We start from the raw sequence: 23,318 nt of genomic DNA on the forward strand, positions 1-23,318 counted from the left end.
AAGAAGAGAGCGAGTGAGGAAAAGAAAAAAAAAATGTCTATTTTTCCTCCTCCACATCTTTCTCTTGGAGGGGATGTGGACAGGTTACCTTTATGGAAACATTATTCCTTGACTGCTCCCTGGCAGGAGTTCATTACAGCTCAGCCTAACGTTGAAATATTCTCTGCAAAATGTCAGCATATGTAAATGAGGACTCAGTGCTCATTCGCATGTCATGTTTTGTTAAAAGTTGTTGCAACCTTTCTTTGCTCCTTATTTCTCGCTTTTCTCTGCCCATTTCTCCTCGTCGGCGGAGATTCAACCCAAAGTGATAAATATCCAGCACCAAAACAAATAGCAAAGTATTTGCACAAAGTACTTTTCTATGCATTTAAAAGTTAAATATATTCCGTTCTCCTGTTCTTTTTTTTTTTTAAATGCATTACTTGCTTTACTTATTTTGTAGGAATAATTCAGTGTTCAAGTGTGGTGCTTGTATAAATATATGTATAACCCCCCACCCCCCAAAAAAAAAACAAAATCAGACCGCAAGTAATCGATTTGTGTGTTGTGACTGTTTTTATAACTGTACTTGTAGGCCATATTAAATCATGTTCAACAACATTGATCCCTCGGGGCAGTTTAAATATTAGTGAGCATTAAATCAATATCAATGCACACTGTTGTTACACTCTAAAAGGAATCTGGCATGATTCAACATTTATGCAAAACAACAGCTAAACTCTGGCATAATGTCTTGGCTGGTGCCATCCTCAGTGTACAGGCCCCTTGGCTACTCTAAGTGATGAGAATGAATAGAGCTTCCATTCACAATCACCATGAGTGCCCATTGGCTTAAAGCGTCAACGGGTTGCCCAGCGATCCTCCCATGCCTTGGGTAGCACAAGTCAGACCGAGCTGCTAATGCTATGATGCTACGCACCACAGAGAAAGTTGCTCTGCTTTTCAGGGTAACTTCGGCCCTAGGCGATATGTTAAATAATTTCCCACTTTTCAGATCCTATGCAAACTGCTAAGTTTGTGCTGCTCGTGTATCTATGCATGAATGTTTTGACTTATTACTGTCAAAAATGTATTTCATGCAGGGGGCACACAAGATTCCAACTAGTTCACCTAGAGGTGCGAGAAGAGATTGCTTCTCGCTGAGTCTGTCAAAATAACACAGCAGTGCTCCCATGTTCGCCAGCCAACTCACTGCTTCGCTTTGTGCCCCTTCTATGCACATACAGCAGCTGTGGGGGTTCTAAAGGCCTAATAAAAATTACATTTACACCCTCGTAGTTCTCGCCTATCTGCCTGTACGGTCTACATTATGCAACAGATGAGCACTGGGACCACGGTGTTAAAGTTTGGTAACATTCCTTAAGTAGGATCAAACTCGAAGCACGGGAGCAGCGCTGGCAGTGATGTGAATTTGATGAGTTCAACAGTAAAAATATTCCCTTTTTCACGTATAATGAGAATGACAAACAGGTTGGCGCAGGGTAGACTTTTTGAGTTGACTTTTTAGGGGGAAATCTTTTATGAAATATCATTATGAGGGGAGGGAAAAATTGATATAAAAATGAACTTTTTGGAATAATTGACTCCGTGCTCATAAGAAGAGGGGGGATCCCATCATTTGTTATGAGCCAAATGTATGCTACAATATGGGAAATCCAGTTAGAAGAAAAGTGATGAGTTTCAGGAAGGCACTAAAATCTACATGCAAATGCATAATAATCACACATCTACAATATTGCAGTGTTAAGGGGAAAAAAAATAAAAAAATACCTTGAATTCAATTATCTCGTGGGCTGGAATAATCATAATGTTATTGGAAACTCAATTACGGAGGCAAGCCATGTCTGGAAATTAGCTGAACTTAGCTAAGGCAAGTCAGCCCCTTGAATTCATCAAGTATGGATTATCACAATATTACATGTTCACTTTGATTCTGCTGTCCAAAGACAAACATTCGCAGTCATTGCTGCACAGTCCCCACGTTTGTTTTATTCATGAACTGCACTCTGATCTATTATACATACAAAACTGATTCTATGCTGATTGCCTCGGGCTAAGAGGCTCAGACATAGAATTAATTATATTATATACACATGCATGATAATTGTGTACGATTCGGTCAAATACAAAGGTATTTCTTTATGTGTGATTACCATTGTTGCTTCACCGGCAATTATTTTCATTATTGTTGCTAATATTGTTAATGTTATTGTTTTCTCATTACAGCATTTCTCTGGGGCTTATTTTGAAGATATTAGGATGTATGTGACCGCTACTCTGGAATAAATCACGGCGTTGGCTGACAAGGCCCATGACATTAATACACAAACGGCATACTCATATAGCAAGAAAATTACTCTGAAATTAAACACCAGGCCTGCACAGGTCGGGCATTGGAAATAGAGATAAGGGCACTAATTCATTAAAAATATTAATGAAATATCCCCTTCAACACAGTGCACATAAAGGCAACCATACTTTTGAATATTGCAACATTAAAAGCCTTTCCTCTGGCTGATATGAAGGGTAGATTTTTCTTTATTATTAATATCACACTGGTTGATACTTTTACCCTGTTTTCCATGCCTGAGCATGATTGAAAATATTATTTCCATTTGCCACTGGAAGCATCACGGTTGGTGTTGTTATTAAATTCCGTCACACGCTACAATGCCCAATATGATTCCACCCCAAGTCTGTCCAAAGATATTTACAAAAATAATGTGGGACCTATGGAGTTCAATTGTATGTCTGGCTGGCATTTATAATAACATGATGCATTTATGTGTGGCCTGTAAAAAAAAAGAAAAAAAGATCATGTAATGCAATGCAAAAGTACTCCCCTTGAGCTTTTCCACTGATATTATTTTAAATATATAACACATAGAATTTTTATTTACTGAAATTCCTTTTTTTTTTCTCTTTTGTGCAGATTTGAGTCTAATTAAATTGTGGTTTGTGCATGTTTAGCCCAATTCCTCCAAGTAAAATCCAGAGTAATCAATTGCTTTTAGAGATTTTAGTGTAAATGCATCGTTTCTGCAGACGTGTCTTTTACAGAACCGATTTAAATGAACAGCATCACTAAGACCAAGCAACACAGCAGGGAAGTAAGCCAAATAGTAGTGAAGTAACCTGACAATATGTGGACAAGTTCTCCAACAAAATCTTCAACAAAAACATTTTAAAATCATTTACAGTTTAAAATAGACGCTAATTAATCAAATCTATTTGACTCCTCCCTCGTTAAGTTCCTCAGTTTTGTTTTGTGGCACTTTTATCAGAAAGACCTCTAACAGTTTTTTTAACATGCGCACTCGAAATGAAAATAAGTGCCACAATTAACGTTTTTTTTTCCTTCATCAATTCCATTTTAATTCATCAATTTCTTTTATGCATCCATGTCCATTTTCTGTTAACTTTGCGAGTTTCCCTCTGTTCCCTCCGTCGCCAGCCTTTTACCCCCTGTTCTCTCGCTCTGCAACACCGCCTGCCATGGCTGAACTTGGGAACATGCAGCCTCGCTCCGAGACGACTTCAATCCCCCCCTCCCCATTATCAGGAGAGCGCACATTGCCGCTCACAAGGGTTTAATTTATTTGTGCCTGTTTCAGCCCAAGATTAAAGTTTAATTGGCGCTGACTGGCAGCTCCCAAGTTTTGACTAATTCTCCTTATCGGGAATCCTTACCGAGTAGCTGTGGGCAATTCGAGGCCTGCCTGCTTGCCTGCACGCGTGGCAGCAGTGCCCACACACACATACACACACGCACAGCGCACATTTGCACTCAGAGGCCAACATGCAGCAACATAATAATCCCTTATTTTAATTGGTTGATACACTGAGTATGAGTGACTTGATGTTTTTTTTTTGTTTTTTTTTTTTTTTTGAGTTGTGTGTAGTCAAGGTGTTTTCCGCTTTTACGTATATATGGTTCTTTACTTTGAATGTTTTTTGGCAAAGCCTAAAATAGCTTCTGAATTGTTGGGTAATTAGGCATGCATTGCATTATTTACCCCCATATGTTGCAAATGATTTGTTAAAGTGGAACTATGCTACTCTGGTTCAGAGCCTTGTGTGTAAAACACACAGCTGAGCCTTTATGACAGCATCTATATGGCTAAAAACATTTAAAACTGAATAGGAAATTTAAAAAAAAGGGGTTTCGAGTCGGGACTGCAGGACACTACTGCTCGTGTTGTCACATCTTTACTGGATCCTTCTACCATGAATCATTAAAAAGTGTATTACAATAGAGGGAGGAATTTCCATAAACACGTGTTTATGCCAGAGTGATGCACAAGCGTAAATAACACTGATAATCTCAGGCTGTGTTTGATCAGCCAAATCTGTGTTTCAGGGTGCAATCGCTTGTGACCTGTAATATTAGCGGCAGCTATTAAAAGCTGTGGAGGATTTGCAAGGCTTCATTTAGTCAGTCGGGGAGATGTGCGTGAAATAGAGTTCCTTTGGTTGTATCTAATGTCTCTAATGAGCGGAGCTTCTGTGTTTTGGCTACATGCTCCTAAACTGGGATGCACTGGATTAGGAGAGTTCTCATGAGGGGGTTGGGGGAAGATGGAGCCCAGTTCAAACACTAGCATAGAAGCCTGTATCACATTATTCAACTGATGTGCTGTAAGTTGAAGTTGAAGATAAGATAAGTCGAAGAGTGCACACCCTCATAATCGCCAATCTAGTTCGCTTTTTTTTTCTTCTTCTTTTTTTTTTCATTAACTCTTAAAAAAATTTTGTGCGTTCCAGAAAAGCGCTGTCTTTGTCCGATCAGCCGTTTAGTGTTGCTTTTACGTCACGGGTTTGACATGTTTCACTGCCGTCATTCAAAATTATTTCAAAGAAAGATGAGAGTGGAAAGCAAAGCAAGGAGTTAACAGAGATTTATGCTGGAAAATAAGAACTAAAAAAAGATGACAGGAAGGGCAAGCTGGTGTTAATAGAAAACACAGGGCTGAAAATGATTGGCACGGATAGATAAAGGAAAGCAAGGTTCATTCAGCCACCTGCCAGAGCATATCTGAGGCGCCCCACTCACAGGTAGCATGTGTGTTGTGTCTATCTGAAGACAGCAGGCTCTCTTGTAAAACTGTGCTAAAAGCGGCATCGCTCACAGCATTGACCCCATAGGTTGTTTATCCCTTCCTAAAGTCTCAAAATGGTGTTTATGAATACAAAATGTAGCTTGAACTTCCAAATTACTTCCTGGTTCTAACAAATTACTGCCTCCTAAAAACCCGACGTGTTACAAATAATCCAGTCCAATTTTGATTTAACACGACAGAATTAGGCTCTGTGTTTGACCCAGCCTTCTTGGTTATGTTTCCAAATCCCCAACACCCCCAAAAAGATGAGTTGAAGTGACTAATGTGTAAAGTTAAGGCTACCAAAACAAAAACCCTGCACCTCAACATTACCAGTAACCTGAACTCAATTCACACCTTAGTCCTAAACCTGACCCCAACTCTAAAACAGCCCTTCTTCTTATGGGGTCCACCGTTTTCAACCTGTCCTCACAACATGGTATTTATTGGAAAGATTGGCCTTGCAAGGTGAGAAATACTAAAGCACACCCACCCACACACACACACGGACACACACAAGGTCAAGACTGGAAGCAGAGTTTCCACATCACTTATTCCCAAGGACAGCACCTGATCCTGACCATGAGAGAGGATTTTCTGAGTCTAACTCCACCTGACCTCCAGGTGCTAAATACTGTCCTGACTCCGCTGTCACCTCTGTCACAGAAGAAGAACAACAAGAAGAAGGCTATCCACGATGGAGGGACATGCTGATCCAATATCCTGGGCATCTTTCTCCCCCCTCTCTTGCTCGTTTTTTTTTTTTTTTTTTTCTGCTCTTGGTCATATTATCTTGGCTTTTTGCCATACTTCACGACAACTCCTCCAGAACACTGTGTATACCACCTGAGGAGCGCTAGAGTGAATTCCTCTCAAGCTGAAGTCATGCAGCACCAAATAAACAGCACCAAGTCGACAGATGGTGTCACACGGTTGAACTGAAGCACGAGGGAAGCGCTGCCAAATAATAGAGGTTGCCAGTTGTGGTGTAACAGCTACTACAGGAACTGTGTCTGAAGAAGTTTGAGAATATGTATTTCGATTTTAAGAGCAGTAAACCTCGTGCCAGTGTGCACCTGTTAGGATTCTGATAGTTTTTAGGAGACAGGCTGAGAAAATACTGCTCGGGTGTATAACAGAGACTCACATTGGCATTCTTTGCTGGTCATCTGTGCAACAATATCTCAGCAAGTGTCTCTTTAATTCAGTAATTTGACAGAAGCAGAAGCATCTTGCCTTCATCATCCTCCCACTTGTCGTTTTATTATGCCTTTTTTTTTTCCAAGGTCTTTACTCCAGGGCACAAAAGAAGGAAACAAAAATATCTTTTTCTTTTGCTTCCATCCAGAATCGGGTTATGATGAACAAATTGTGCAGCAGAAGTTGTTTACAGGAGGAGCAAAAACAAGAAACAGCACTGACAAATGGGCACCACAGTTAGCTTTCGTGAAACAATTAATGTTGCTTGTGGTGGGCAAAAGTGCTCGCGGCCATCTCCCCGTCCTCCTTTCTGTTGTGCACGTAGTTGTCGTTGTGGGTTTCTCACTGTGTCAAGAAAAAACATATTCAAATGTGTATGGCTATTAAACGATAATTTGCACAACAGATGAATGTCAAGTACGGCGCTTTATCAAGGGAATGCCTCTTTGTTTCAGCACGCCCAAAGAGGGGTTTTTACCAAGGTGAATGAGCTCTGGAGTCAGTCCTAAGACTGGATGCCGACAAATCGCGTTTTAAGCTCTACAAAGTTTGCACAGTTTTTTTCTCTTTTCAACACCCGGCATGCTTTTCTGGAAAGTAAATTAGAGATCGTTTTTACAAAATGTTTATACAAATGCGTCTTTTGGCTGTCTTTAAGGAAACCCTTTCCCTGTTTTGAATCGGTGAAAATCTCTGTGGTTTGCAAAGTGTTGAGTCTCTATTGAAAAGCATTGCAGACAGAACTTTTTATAACACTAAGCTTAGCATGTTGATAGACGGAGATGATGTGGTGACGAGGAGGTCTTCCTCTCAACACCTCAATGAGAGGTCTAAATCCAAGCTCAAACAAAGTAAACGTGGAGCGTAACTTCGGGTTTAAGTGTGTTTGCACACATAGAGATGATTTGTCAAGTCAAATGAGAGACGTTTTTCAGTCGGCGGTTTGTTGACATTATATAAATCCCAAATGCGACGATTAAAAAAAGGAAAACAAAACAAACACAATCCCTATGAAAACAATGTGATCTTTTTTTCACAGAACTGTTTGTGAGACAAAAAACAGATGCAGAATTTTCAGAAATATTTCACTAAAAAATCAGAAAGTGTGCATAAATATTCATCCCCTCTTAAATAACACTTTGGCTACACCTGCAAGCATTTTAGAGGTACATCTTTCACAGCTTCTGATTGAATGGAGAATGCAAGCTTACATAAAGTAAGCTTCAAATGTTTGCCACAAATTATCAATGGGTCTTTCTAATATGTACAAATGCTTTGACCTAAGCCATTTCACTCCACTTCTGACTGTATGTTTAGGTTCATTTCAACTGTTTTCCAATAATTCTTCCACCACCATGTTTCATAATAATAATGATGTGTTCAGGATGATGTGCGCTGTTAGTTTTCCACCACAGAGTAATGCAATTCCAAGACATTCTTTCATGTGTTTGTTTTGTCCCCTATTTTGCTTGGGACAAACTCCACATTAATATTTATTTATTTAATTTTGTCACTCTTTTACACATTCTTAGATTCTCGAAGAAAACAACCATGTATTTCCCGGGAGATTTTTTCGCTGTATGAGTTGTGGATGTCTGCATCTCCTCCAGAGTTACCCTAAGTCTCTTGACTGATCTACTTCTCTGATTATTGCTTATTGATTTGACTTGGCAAGTTTGCAGTTGTACATTTGTCTTTACATTTGCGCAGAATGGACTGAGCAATGCTCAGTTAAAGTTCAAAAGTTTGGAATATTGTTTTAGAACCTCAACCTGCTTTTGCACTTTTTCACTTTACCCCTGACCTTTCTGTTGTGTTCTGTGGCCTTCATGATCCCTTTTATACCCTGATGTTCTTTTAACAAGACTGATATCTCCACTGGGTAGCTGTGAAGCTCAAAGACATAACAAGGAAAAGAACGATTTACTAATGAAATGTCAATGTTGAGGTTGTAAGTTGAACAACAAAATGAAAAAAAAAAAGTAAGGGCAATAGATATTTTTTCACTATATATCTGATATAGTTGGATATTTCTGCAGAGGTAAGCCCTTCTCAATTTCAAGTACAGAGGTGGACCTAAGTACCCATGTCAGTAGCGCTTTGAGGACCACCAGAATGTATCCACCTGACAGCTTCTCCCGACCACGACTGCAATCAAGATGCTGCTTAGATTCGCCTCCCCAGACGCCCGAACCCAAAGCAGGAAGCAGCCTCGTGCTTGAGCTGATGTCGTTTGACACGGTCAAAACAAAGCTGTGTGTTTCCTCATCGCCACGTTGGGCATGAAGGCTGACGTGTCAGGCCTTACCTGCTTCCTGACGGCAGGCGCCATGGAGACCCACAGTGACGACACCACCTGCTCGGTGTCAGCAGGAGTCAGTGTGAATACTTCAGGGGAGGTAAAGTAACCGGAAGACCTTCGGTAGCTCACAGCAACATCTGATCCTCCTGCGGCAATGCTTTAGGGAACTGATGCTGATTTTCACAGATATGAATTGCTGCGGTAAACTGTTTGTTTTATCATTTTTTTGTGAACGACCATGCTGTGCTGTTAAACCCAATGACCTTTGTACTTATTACACACATTGTAAAGTCTGTTTTTTTATTGAATTGTTGCATGTGCTGCAAATCAGTCATGATTCAAACACAAGCTAGAACTTAGCTAAAACCAGATGTTTGGATACACTATATAGAAATGCCTGACAGCATCAAATTAGGACTTTTAGATCAGTTATAAAGACCAGGCATTGCACATACATACATATATATATATATATATATATATATATATATATATATATATATATATATATATATATATATATATATATATATATATATATATATATATATATGACTTGGAGATTATATGACAGCAAGAAAGCTGTTAAATTGGTTTATACATGAAGAATGTAAATATTTGTACATAGATTTCAAACCACTTGATTCTGTCAGAAATTGCTCCATTTCTCTGCAAACGGCATTCACACAAAATAAAGAGCTGTCACTTTTTCCTTCACTGGTACCTAAGAAAGTTGAATACATGAATATTAAACAAGGTAGGGCATATTTATCGATTGTCGGGAAGAAGATTCTTACTTTACTTCAGTGGAAACTTTTATTTTGCATCAAAACTTTTTAGTTATAATGGCTGTGCACTTTGCAAACAGTTACTCTGAAAGTAGGACGATGTTGTGCGAGTGCAAAAAGCCAAGCAGAAGCAAAATGCTTGTATGTGTTTTTATCCTTCCCCCAAATTGAGGCCACACTTTTAAGGTCAGCAGAGTACGACGAAGTGCAGCGGGTTGCAGAATGTTGCTGGCACTTAGCTCGCCGCACTTCTGAACCTCGCAGACGTCTGTGGCAAGGTCACTGCAGGAAGCATAAATGGGAGATGATGGCTCCGTTGTTCCGTGTCATCCGCCGTGCTCCACACCATAGTATTTGGGGACGGTGCTGCTGAGTGCAGCTGACATCATGTACAAATGTGCACAAAGGAGGCGGGCAGCGTTGCAAAAGGCATGGCAAAAATAGAGCTCAGCTTAACATTATTAAGACACAAGCTTCAGTTAGCCCACACAATGTGATGATGGAAAATAATTGATGCATTTTCTGTTTTCTTCCTGAAAAAAAGCTTCTTTTTTTTCTGGACTACACAGACATGCACACTTGTGTCTGAGGGCATAAAAGTGTTTTTGCTTAGTTTCATTTACATTATTATTATTTATTTTTTTGTTAAAAAATGCAGATGAATACATTCTAATTCATAAGAGGCCAGACTAGCCTTGACTCTTCACACAACCTTTCCTACTGAAGACTTTTCCTACTTTGAAAATGCATCGTTTTACTGCAAATTATAACCATAAAAGAGCCTCAGATCCCCCATTCTGCTAAATTAATAGAATTACGCAAAAAATGTAATGATGGCAATTAAGTCTTGAAAATGCAAATTTTATAGTCAAGGACGATTACCTCATTTATAGCGTGTGCTGGAATGATGCCAGACGAAGGTAATTTAGATCCGGGTTGCTCACGGTTACATCATGATGAATATGAGACAAGAAGGGGCTCATCTTGTACCTCTAGTCACCCAACTCAATCAAAGGGGGAGGCGGGGGCAGCGTTTGCGGGGTATGGGGGTTTGTGGAACACGTATGCTGTCAGGAAAGACTCTATCCCGGGAAAAAGATGCATACATCAGTAGTTAATGGGGCTGGAGGAGGAATGAGGACGCAAACTTATAGGTTGTCTTTCAAACACTGGAATGTGAAACATCTGGAAGAGGGGCACCACACTGGATTAAACAGAAAGTCTTTTATTTTACTATGTATTCTGGTATTTATGTGTTGGAAAGCATGTTTGATAAAACTCTTGCCAAATGACCCTATGTGGCCTTTCATCTTTACATTTTTACATTAGATTTTTTTCTAACCTGTTTGCACATTTGACTGAGAAAAATACTCAGTTAATTATTTGAGGAGGTGGAAATGTCCAGCATAAACCTTTTACTGGGATCTGCTGTGTGCCACAAACTGCCATTAGCTTGTCACTTCACTTTAGTACTGCCTCACTTAAAATGGATAATTCGGATAAGTTTAGACCTTTTAAATGACTTTGTGTCATGTTTATGTAAGTAATAAATGCTTCACTTTTTCACAATTGAAAATTGCCATATAAATTAAAGCTTGAAAAAAGATGAACGACTCCTCTTAGCCAGGCAGCGCTAACAACTTGAGAGTTGATTTTATGAAAAGAAAATCAAAACGTTCATCCATGCAATGCTATGTTAGAGGATATTAAACTTCAACATTTTCCAGAGGCCATCAGCAAAGTTACTTCTGTCAGTCGACGTCTGTGTTCACCAAGGATACTGGTCCTCTCAGTCAGTTCATTTTCCTGACTGAGTTCAACAGGATCGCTTTAATACAATTACAAGACCCGGCCAATCTGATACCGGAATCTACAAGTGTAGTCAAATTTGGTCAAGCTTTTAGCATACTGAGAAGTCACAGGTGATGAGGCAGATTTATGCAACCGCCAGAATCAACCAATTCAACTTTAGTGTACAAACACTGATGTTTATTTATGTAACATGTAGCGTTGCTGTGATGTAAAGATTGATGTAGTTCATGTAAACATTTTCAGTTTGAGATGGGGTGGAGTTGTCTTATCTGATAAGCAGGCTTCTACTGCTCTGTGACTTTATTAACCTTTTTTACAAACTCATAGGAAAATGGCATTTAGGAAATCTATTACTGCTTATAATGTGCAGCCCAGGAATCCCATAAACAGCTATTTTAGAAAGACTCTAAAATAGCTGTATTTTAGAATACAGTTTTTTTTCTTTGTCAATCCCACTAATATAAAATGTTTCTCATGTATTAGACATATGTTCTCATATCCAGTAATTGACTGAGTCCACTGTCAGACTTATTTAATTGTGAAAAAAAAAAAAAGGAATGTCGCCAGGTTAAAAAAAACAAAACAACAACAACAAATAGACATTTCCTTCTTGTTTCTTTTAAAATCAGAGAGTCATTTAACAAACATTTCACACAGGCTCGGCTATTACACAGCCTATTGACATACATTGCACCCAGGCTGGACTCTTTCACCGCCATCCATCGGTCACGCAGATTGTCCCCTGGCAGGCAGAGGGCCGGTGACGTTAATGGAAATGGGGCTATGCTGGGAGCATAGAGCCTGGAGAAGCCTGGATGATCCCTCAGGCCATTGCTGCCACGGGATGAAATAGAGAGACTATTACAGCAGAGTTGTAAAGCCCCACACGCTCCACGCACTATCATAATAGAATATTGATTCTATCAGATGCCAGGCCCCGGCCTGTCCCCGCAATGAAGGAAAGAGCAGTAAAGGTCATTGTGTAAAAGGATAGAATGAGGGAGAGAGACAGAAGAGCACAGAGGTGAAAGGAGAAAGGGAATATCTGGGGAGAAAAGAGAAAGTTGACCATTCCTCTTTTGTACTTCTGCATGTAAGTGCAGTAAGAAGAATGCACGATTACAGAATTCATGAAGAAAAGAGAAGCTGATTTAAGTCTTGTTCAATAAGTCTAATAAATCTCATTTTTGTTGTTCTGTTGAACTCTCTCTTTTCTTTTTCCCCCCTTTCTCCCCACTGCTGCATCTGTCTCCACAGCCATAAGTAACAGGGAAGCAATTTCAACCATTAATTGTTGATCAAGACGGTTGGGAAAAGCGCCAAAGGAAAAGGATGACAAATAAGCACCCACCACGCGAACAGCAGTACAAATTACACCACAAGCAGGAGACGTTTATGCTTGATTGGAGCAATTTAATGTTTTCGCTCCAAAAAAAAAAAAAAAAAAAAGAAAAAAGCCCTCAAATCCTGGGAGGACAGTTAAGAAAATGACTTTTTAATCATCCAAGGAGCCTCTCCGTCTTGTCTTTCCTGATGGCACCATATTGAAGACTTAGAGACATCAGGAGTAGGACTTTACTAATGGAGAGCCAACAGTGTGAGAATCAAAACTTGCTGGCCAGACGTTGCTTTAATATTGATAATACCCTCATGATGTGTAGATTATCCCCGTAAAGCAAAATGCTTCAATTTGTCTTGAGCTTTTGTTGTCAATCTGGACAAAGTATGGCGGACATCACACAAGGAACTCATTTTTGGATTTTTGCTAGGTGCAGTTAATGCACTTGAAGTGTGATTTTTGGTATTTTCGATTCATAGTTGTTGTTCAGGGCAATTCACATACAGATCAGACCAAATGTATTCACACCCAATGGCACATTTAACATTATTTTTCAGTTTTTATCAGCCTATTTCTTTCGGCTGTCAGTGCTGAAGTTTAGAGTCTGTGGAAGGAATTAAACATCAGGGGGAGGCCAAAGTCGCCTTCCAACCTCAAAACCTGCTGCACATCCAAACATTTTTTAAATTTTTTTATTGAAACCTAACTTATTCTTGTTAGCAATTATAAAAGTGCTAGGTTTTTGACAGTAACTGGGAAATTAGTTTTTGTTTTAAGGATATACTCATCTTTGGACAAATTTGGAATATTCTTTTCTTATCCTCTAGCAGTAACAAACTTGATCGAATGAAAATAAGTAATAACAGCTGGATTAGGCATTTGGGAGTGCCAAGTGTGTGGAAAACATCAATTGTCCATCCGTTTGCAATAGCCGCCTATCCTGCCGAACGTGGTCATGGAACGAGGGGCGGAGGACGCCCTGGGCAGGTGCTAGGGAAACAATTACATGAAAAACTTTAAAAAAAAAAGAGATTTTAACAAGTTTGTACCACTTTACGTTCCTACAAGATGCTTTATTCTCACGTCAGCATCCATCTTGTTGATGGTTGGTCAATTTGTGGCGCAGACATATAAGAGGTACACTTTCCAGCTGGAATATTTTCTCTTTTCCAGCTGCAATGGAGGGAACGCTGCTAGAACAGCTGCACGCTGTTCAGCAGTGTTCATTAAAACCAGAAAATGGTCTTAAAATTTCAGTTTTTTCCTTCGTGTCTCTTCCTGCTATTATCACTCTGTACTTTTAATCTCTCCGACCTGCTATGACATGAGTGATCTGGATTTTCACTATGTCACAACATAATTTATACTTATTTATTTATTTTTTTTTTTAGAAATATGTAGCCTAGTGTATAAACATAAATGAATATAAGTACACTTTTTCAAAAAAACAAAACAGAAACCCATGCTTATTGCCTTCAAGCATCGCACTGTGCAGCCAAGTCAGACAAGGCATATGTTTAACGGTGCAACAACATTAGAATTGACTAATCTTTGTTGTGACATTACGGCCCATGTATAAAGTTAATAATGAATTCTGTTCTTTTTTCCCAGGCCACTGGAAAATATATTCATGAAATCTCAATGTCCGACGAAACCAGTCATCTTTTAAACAGAGCTTTGACTGTGACATACTATTCCTCATTTCCATTCCAGGGGAGGCTTTATTTTAGTCAAATAAAAATCCATTTTTCTTGCTCTCCTTCTTCTTTTTTTTTCCCCCCTCCTCCGAATTCACTCTTAGCCCCAGTAATTGAACAGTAGTTGTTGAGGGGCCCAGCAAATGAAACTGCCATTGTAGCATCAAAAATAATCAATTTGATGAGTCTTGTATATACTCCCATACTCAACGTAATGTGATATTGATTCGTGCTCTGATATAGTACTCCTCTCGCGCACCAGAATGATTATTGGCTTTTGACAAATTCCATTGCAATATTTTATTTCACCCCCCTCTCGGCCCAGCTGCCTCTTTTGTCTCAGAGCGCTGCTACAAAAAGCCCTCAGCTCCACTTCCCCTCTACAGCCAGGCTTTATATGTTCGCAACCCACTTGAACAATAAAAAAACAAAAAAAAACTCTTGCCTCACTTGCAAGTTATCTAAAATCATCCAAGTTGATCCAATCAAAGTCATATATGTAAGTTGGTTTGCCTTTAAAAAGACACAGTTTCAAATGTGTTATCTCTTCGCTTTGCCTCATCAATTCATTCCCACCTTTGAGTTAATGTTTCCCCGTGTTGTAAGACATTGTGAATAGCTCCCTTGAAAATCTAATACATTATTTAAATCCAAATCACCCTGCCCTGTCCAACTATGTTATAGATGACAATAATGCTGCCTTGGTGTTCACCCCCCCACACGTTACACACACACACACACACCATAGATTTGAACGTCCATTTCTTCAGCTCATGTTCACTTGCTCACTGTAGCTACAACAATGAATCTAAGGATTGATGAGGACCATGAAAAAGCTGAGGACAGACCGATGGTGGGATCATGTGACGACTGGATAAGGAATAATAGATTCATGAGGAGATGAATGGGATTCAGGTGCGAAAACGCAAATGAAGGATGGAAAAGGAGGGCTGGACGGTGGGGCGGCAGAGTGAGGGCAGCAAGGTGGGCAACAGTGGTAAAATGGAAAGATGGCACACCTCAACACACCAGGCCAGTTAGTATTGATTACTGTGCGTAATAAAAAAGTGAGAGACCTGGCTCCTGAGAGGACAGGGTTCTCTTGGCGTCTGTTTTAACAAGGAATGCATTTGTATGTGTATACGTGTGTGTGTGTGTGTCTGAGATCTAAAGCCATTAAATATGCCAATGCCTGCATTTTACTCACTGAAACGCCAAGGGGTGTCTACAGAAATGAATAAAAGAACAAGTATACCGTGCGTGTCTGTCAGTGTACAGCCTGTGTATGCAAGAGAGAGTGTGTGTGCGTGTTTGTGTCTGTGTGCCTGCTGCGGGCTGCAACCCCAGCATGAAAACACTTCATGCACACACATATATGCACACACAACAAGGGCCCACTCATGGAAAAATCAATATGATGGTGATAGAAATATGCTTGAATGTTCTCTAGGTGAGAGATTGATCTGAGCTCTACAGAGAATTTGTCCGAAACCAAATAATGGTTAAGGGCCAGCGACCTCCAGATCTCCACAGAAAACAATAATTAGAACCACACTGTGTGAGCCCAAATTAAGAATATTAAGGCCAGAGTCAATGAAGGCTAAATGCTAACATAGCAAAGGTTGTGTTTCAATGAGTGGAAAGAGAGAGAAAGAGCGAGAGAGAGAAGCTTTTAACAGTTATGTTTCTACTGTGTTTCAGCTTTTATTTTTGTTCACTAAAGAAAAGAGAGTCCTTTTGTTTACTAGACAATTTCTCTAGTTTACCGTTTACTCCTTTATTTGCACTATTATGTGTTTACTTATTGTTCACTGTTCTTTTTACTGTTTAGTCTATTTGATATGTGTGTGACATGAAGAAACGTGTGTTTTGCTCGTCATGTACAATTCAATCGCAAAGAATGTTTGAAAAGTATTTATATGCTCTTTAATAAGCTGTAGAATTAGGTTTATTGGCATTGCAGCTGTAATATTATTTTACTGCAACTGCTGACTAGCTTTTTAATATTTTGAAAATTCAATCTTTTGGTGGTAAACCACAAGTTATAGAGGACGGAGATCCTGAACTTTTCCTCCTCTTGATTCAGGCCACTTCAAAACATTTGTATTTTTCCACATGAGGAAAAAACAAACAAAAAAACAAAAAAAAACAAAGATTACATTAAATACAAATGTGCAAGAAATAAGAAAACCTGTGAGAATTTGCTGTACTTTGGACATAGATGAAGCTCAGTTGAGTTCAGTTTTTACTTCACTTTTTACTTCTTCCAAAATGACCGTATGCATTACTGTCTACTGTGGGAAAATCTCAATCCTTTTCATTACTGAAACTTCCTTTATTTGACATAGCTATAAAATCATAGCTCACACTTGAACAAGTACATAAATACTCTTTCTGTATAAGCACAGTTTATTATAATTCTCAGAGGAGAAGCTTTGTTGTGAACACAATGCAAATATATTGAGTTGCCTTGGCTTACCTATTACCAAACAAAGGAAACTTTATGATTTGTAAATAATCTACTGTCTCCATTTAAAAACTTGAAAGTTTAATTTCACAGTTCACAGTCAAATCTTGAATACCTTCCTCATTTCTGAACCCCTTAAAGTTGTACAATTATCTTTGAATCAGAAATGAAAACCTGCACCATTTTGTATCATTTTATAAAAAAGCCAACTGCAGTACAGCTGAGAAAATGTATGGATGGACAATGCACATTTTAATATTTATATATATATATGTTTTTTTATTATAAATAAAACATGTGATTTTTTGAGTTTTCACTTCCACAAAAATCACCCTGGCAACTTATTGGGTGTGCTAGTGTCGATTTTTGTCCCTCACATGAGGAGAAACAAACATCTAATTTAGCCGTTATTGTAATTATTTATCCGTTGAATATTTCCATTGAAGCAATAGTTAAACCACAATTCAAACATTCAAGATTGTTTGAACAAAATTCAGATTTCTTAACTAGTTGTTTATAATCTAAAAACAGTAAATGTTCATACATGAACATTTACATGGAGGGACTGACAGAACGACTTGATCTCACCTATGAAATCTATTATCAGCCCAAATGTTTCATGAGTGATGAGTCTCCTACAGGAAACAACAGCTGTATGTGCAAATCATGCATATAAATCAATTACAGAGGCCCTATGTACTTTAAATGCACCCATTAATTAAGCAATGTCAGACACAATGAACCGTGAAGTTCATTACATTTTTAGCATTCAGACCCAGGATTATTTGAAGACTGCATGAGAGAAGAGGAAGATGGGTTTACCTAATGATCACAACTATAGCTCAAAGTCAGGCAGATGCCAGCGAAACTATAAGGATCGTTTTTTACGAGAGGAGGGAGCAGAACAGAGGGCTGTCTTAGCAATCTGCAACACGCAAGAGAACATGAGATCAAAAGGTAAGCAAAGGATTATAACAACCAGCTTTTTTCTCTTTCACCTCAGAGGAGCTACTCGCGATTCCCACTTGATCAATCTGATGGAAACATTCGCGTTTTCTCAGAACTAGATTTGTTGATTTGGATTAAGCATTCAGCACAAGTGGAAAAGAAATGGCTTCTTTATTGGAATCTTTATGGAGCTGTACACATATTTCCAAATTAATAAAAATCATCTGTCTACATGAAGAGGTTCAAAAAGAATGATGTTATTTTAGAAACTATCCCACATTAAAAGATGCTACAAAACAGATCCTTCATCAAAGAATAATTTTCACTTTACACCATTTAATGTATAGAATCTGCAGGCCCATTTTTAGCATAAATAGATTTTTATAATAAGGTTAGTTTGGTTCCATCCTATTTTACATCCTGTCTGATACTAGTGTTGAGTTTCTTGGGCAGCTACATTAAACTCAACATTATTTGCTTATATCCCTGCCTATGATGGAGTGGGACCATAGCATGACGCTGCCTCCACCATGCACCATTGTGTTGTTTCAGTTGAATCTACAGTATTAGTAATGTCACTAATACAAGTAACTTGCTAAATAAGCAAGCCCTGGCAATCTCAAAGTTACTCAGAAAAGCTTTTTTGGAGACCCTAAAGACCAAATGGAGGTTTGAGTCATGGTTGTATTTTCAAATGTTTGTTGGATTGACCAATAAAAACTTTATCTCTGCTGAGATAGATGTGTCCTGGAATAGTTTCCCGTGTGCAGTATACCATACAAAGGAGTAGCCGCTACAAAAAGGCAAACAACGTGTGAAATGTTGTACTTCAACTGTGGATATATGACTAAAATACCTATTTATAGACATTTTATTTAACTAGTAAGTATGTTTCAATCGTGCAAACTTTTTATTAATGAAGTCTTCTCAAAAGTCTGTCTTTTTCTTCCAAGAAGAGCAACATGCAGAGTTGTTGCTAAGAATTTTTGGTTCCAGTATTTTTTTAAGACAACGGGGGAGTTTGTGGGTGGGTGGGTGGGTGGATGAGGGGGTGTTGGTGTGGGGGGGGGGAGTCAGAGAGACGAAGCTTGGCCCAGCTGCCTGGCATTAAGCAATGACCTCTGCATAATGAAAGATGGCGAAAACATTTCCCACTCATTACAAGGTTCCACACTGTGACAAGATTTGCATATTCATATTTTTTTCCCCTTCACCCCCACCGCCCCTTTTCACTGCAAATTATTATTTTTTTTAAATTTTTTTTCTGTGAGCAGAACCAAGCTCTGGTACAGGAAAAACAATACTAAATATGTGTGTAAACGTAGCGTCTCTGTCCAGATGCCACAAACACATGGCACGGTGTCGACGTCGTCGCTTGCTGCAACCACGCGCGTTTTCTTCCACTTAAGCACCAGGAAATCATGTTCAGGGTCAGTAGAGAGAAATACAGGTTTGACAGAAAAACCCTGTGGAGAATTTAAATTTGCTTTTATTTTTATTGAGTAGTATGTTGCTATGATACTCGTATTCTGGTGCAAAGAAAGGAGTGTTGACCTTTTTCAGTAGATTAATTTGGCCCAACTAGCAATAAGTAGGCTACAGCTAAAAATATATTTTTTAACTATATTAAAAACTGACATTGACATACACTACATACTACCATGTTTTTTTAAAGGTTCTTTTATGCATGAACCAATTCCTTGAGGGACTTTTATTGATCAAAAAATTGCCAAAACGCATAGTTATATTTCAGCTTCAAATAAAAAAAGAATGAAATGTTAGCAAAAATGCAATAGCATTCCCAATCAAAAGAAATGCAGCACAGAACTGTTTGCCCTTAAAACAATCATAGAAGGTTTGAAATTATTAATAATAAGAAGAAAAAGAAAAGAAACACACACATACAGGATGAAAAGTACGAGTTGAAATTCCATCTATTTAGTTGGGCAACTTTAATTCAACTGAATCAGTCTGAGCCGCAGCCGCCAACCTTGCCCGGAGAGTCCCTGATCTCAACGAGAAGCGTAACGATCACCGTAGCACTTCTGAATGCAAACTGTTTTATGTGAACACCTCAAGCAGAGGGCTACATAAATATAGAATTAGTCAAAGTGTTATTTTTTTTTCTTCTTTTTATGTTTTATTTTACCCCCACCCCTTCTTTCCTCACTCTCCAGAAAGATCCCCAGGTTCGGGCTGGCTTCGAGCATATGTGGGCACCTACTTCAAAAAGTTGCAGCTCCCATATGATAGCTCTGCAAAAAGGTTTTCTTTTAACTTAAATCAGCAAATGTGTGGCGCACAGACCTAGCGGCATGTTGTTCTCCCTCAGAAATAATTTCTCCCAGGGATCAATTTGAAATTTAAATTGCACCGAAGTGGTGTTTGTCATAAACAATCAAATATTTGAACCTGGGAATTACCTTTGGCCCCTCCTCTCCCCTCTGTACCTGCGCTTCCCTCGGTTTTGAACAAATTGCATGGGGCATTGTTTTGATGATCGTGAATAAAGAAAGATGGCGATTCGCTCATGAAATATAAAATGAGAAAGACGACAAAGGGGAAATAACATCAAAGACATACATGAAAGAAATTAACACAACAATCAAGTATTTTTGTTGTGTTGAATAATTAAAAGAGAAACTATCACGTTGCCCTTTTAAATAGAAGAATGGTGCGAGTAAAAATAACCCGCTAGTTTGAGTAAATTGGTAAAATCACGAAGATAGAGTATTTAGAGAAAGGGACTGCTTCATGTCATCTCTGAAAGGGAGGATTTCTGCTTAATGTTCATTAAATTGATTAAATTGGGGGTGTAGCACTGTCACTGTTAATAGAGTCATTCCTAACTAGCCTGACTGGCTCTGGCTAGTGTCACACAAACAAGAGCGCAAGATGACAAAATATATACAGTATGTAGTGGCAAATGATCTCTCGAATCAGCTATGCTTAATGATTTCACAAGCATCTTAGAGGTGCAATCATGATATTTTTCAAATGTATAGCGATTTTCTAAATACTCAGAAATTTTGCATCCAATACAAAGCACTTATTTTATTCTGAAACAGGCGTTGTTTAAGCATTCATTCGATTTGAATGCTATATTTTTCCATGTTACAATTTTAAAATATTCTTTTTTGTTTTTACATGAAACAGAAATACAAGATCATGTGTGGCTAAAAAATTACAATCCGTGTTAATCTCAATGCACCAACTCCACGATGACACATGGCTTTGGCAGCACTAAAATGTTGGGATGCTTTTGTTCAACCTGGGAAGCAAATTAAAGCACAATTTCCATCCTGGAACATAGGATGGGCAGAGGTTCACCTTCAAGCAGGGCAGTGACCCAAAACATGCAACCAGAGCTATTTTTGGATGTTTCAGATCATAACATGACCACATGTTAGAACCCACTCAAATTCCTGACTTAAATCCAGTTGTTATGCAAAAGAAAAAAAAAATAATATGAATGTCCTTCACATTTATTTGGTTTCGTTTTCTCTACTCTAAGACTGTAAAGGCCCAACTGCCTTTTGGAGCTGAATGAATATTGAATATATGTGAGTGTGCTGTGTGTGTCCATATGCACTGTCCCTGGCACCCCAAGGCCACAGCTATGATGGTTTAAACATGGAGGTGAGCAGCAACTTCAAGGCCAAAGTAAGGTATATTCTTGATAATGATGAGCACAAATGGCCGCTATGACCATTCGGCAGGACCCCGAACTTGATCCGTAATGGCCAGCCATAAAGGGAAAATCATCATCAATGAAAATGACAGGTTATTAAGATCAGATTTTAGAGGGGCGATGGCTTTAGTATGATAGGTTAGCCATCCATAAAAAGGTCTGAACGACATCAGTCGTGCTCCCCATCATCCTGCACCCTGCGCCAGAGACACATGCTAATAAGCTCACAACCTTTAATTAAGCAATATGTGTAAGTAGGCGGCCATTACAGCCTGATTTGTGAGCCAGTTCATTACACTAAGCACCGGCCAGCAGACACATATTCAATACAAATCAAGCTGGCCTGAAAATTATCCTGTTTAATGTGAGGCCAAAATTGATATTTTATCACTTGTCTTCTGATTAGTGACTTTAGGAATCTTCATATTTCATTCAGCCGAGGCAGTGTGCGATAGCTGACAACCTGCGATTGTTAGAGAGTTGTCGAAGTGTTTATTGACGTTGTTAGGTCACAGATGACTTGTCAGTTGGGTTTGCCTGCATAGGATCTTGGAGACAAAATGTTGCAACCCACAGCACCACGAAATGTACTCAAGACAAAGTTACATGTTTTTCAGTGGAGATTTCTCCATTTTATCTGAAATTGGATCTGGGATCTCTACTGGAATCCCTGCCTGAACGGATCGACACGTACCGACTGTTTTAATTTCATCAGCAGGATGCAGTCACAATTTGCACAGCCTGTTTGTCATGACTATTATTGAACAAATTTTTGTTGATGCAAAAAGTATTGATTTTTCCAAACGATCTTTAAGAATTTCTTAATATTTATATTACCACCTTTGTGTCGCTGTCATGTTATGCGGTCAAACACTTGTCATTAAATGTCACAAAGTTCAAAGGAAAGTAAAAAGTTCATGAAGTTGACAGTTTTTTTTTCTTTGTTACCCAAAAATTGGCATCCAAACGACTTGTTGTGTAAGTTGTGTAAAAAAACTGAGTAAACATGCTAACATTAGCCTAGCATTATAGTTAGCATAAAGAAATGTTTTTGTAATAAACAGCTGTTGCTATCTAGAAACACTGAAATTGCTATGTAAAAAATGTCATTGACTAATGTGTTAGAACACAACCAAACTTTACGTTGTCTTCGTTGCTACTGAGTGAGGTCTGGCAGTCTTGCAAAACTCGAGCCACATCCACTTCCTGCTATCGGTTCCACACGATTGGACCCTAAAAGGAAGAGAACATTTAAAGCAGAGTTGCTAAGACTTTCACTTAAATGAACTGTATCCGATTAACAATAAAGTTTACATGTCAGGAGAAGGGTCAAAGTAACACTCACGGCCAAACAGTTTTTTGCGTTTCCGTAGCTGGAAGGAGATGCTGGCACCTGCCTTGTCCTCTGTTTGACGGGATGAGCTCTGATCCAGGGAAGAAGGCACTTCCTTGGTTGCATTGTCCAGTCCATATAGTTCACCAATCACCTTCAGAACAAAAAAGGACCACTGCTATGTTGCTTCTTATGATCATCTGTACACCTGGATCAAAACATTCTCTAAAGCATCTCCTTTTGCAGCATTGGCAATACATTTATATGAAGCTGAGCTATAATCCAACCTCTGCTGGTGTAAAATGATGTTAAGTTGCCAGACCACAAAAGTGACTCATTAGTTCAGAGGACTCATACTCTGTGCTTGAGAATAGCACAGAGTATGCTAGTCCATGTATGCTCTGAGTGGTGGAGTCACTCAGAGCACTGCACTTGCTGATTTAAGGAAAGGAAGTGATTAAAACACTTGATTTTAATAAATCTTATTCTTATTGAGTGACTCAATGTAGACAATATACTGTATCTTACTCAGGAGCTACTACAAGATCAACTTGAGTACAAATATAGGAAATCCCACTAAAACCTCTCTGATATCCCTTATAAAAATGCCTTTTTACAGCATTTTGTTTGAGATTTTAC

At 38.8% G+C, this 23,318-nt stretch overlaps 1 protein-coding gene across 1 annotated transcript in view; it reads right to left on the minus strand.

The window, feature by feature from the left end:
- Positions 1-20,764: 20,764 nt before the first annotated feature.
- ofcc1 (orofacial cleft 1 candidate 1) overlaps positions 20,765-23,318 on the minus strand; it is an 84,370-nt gene continuing 81,816 nt past the window's right edge. The window contains exons 24-25 of the mRNA XM_055037446.1: positions 22,692-22,833; positions 20,765-22,579 (exon numbers count right to left, since the gene is read on the minus strand). Coding sequence (XP_054893421.1) covers positions 22,503-22,579; positions 22,692-22,833 — 219 coding nt within the window. The 3' untranslated portion in view covers positions 20,765-22,502. The remainder of the gene's footprint in view (positions 22,580-22,691; positions 22,834-23,318) is intronic.

Source organism: Poeciliopsis prolifica, unplaced genomic scaffold (assembly GCF_027474105.1).
Source record: "Poeciliopsis prolifica strain line A6 unplaced genomic scaffold, Auburn_PproV2 SCAFFOLD012, whole genome shotgun sequence".
NCBI classification, from domain to species: Eukaryota; Metazoa; Chordata; class Actinopteri; order Cyprinodontiformes; family Poeciliidae; genus Poeciliopsis; species Poeciliopsis prolifica.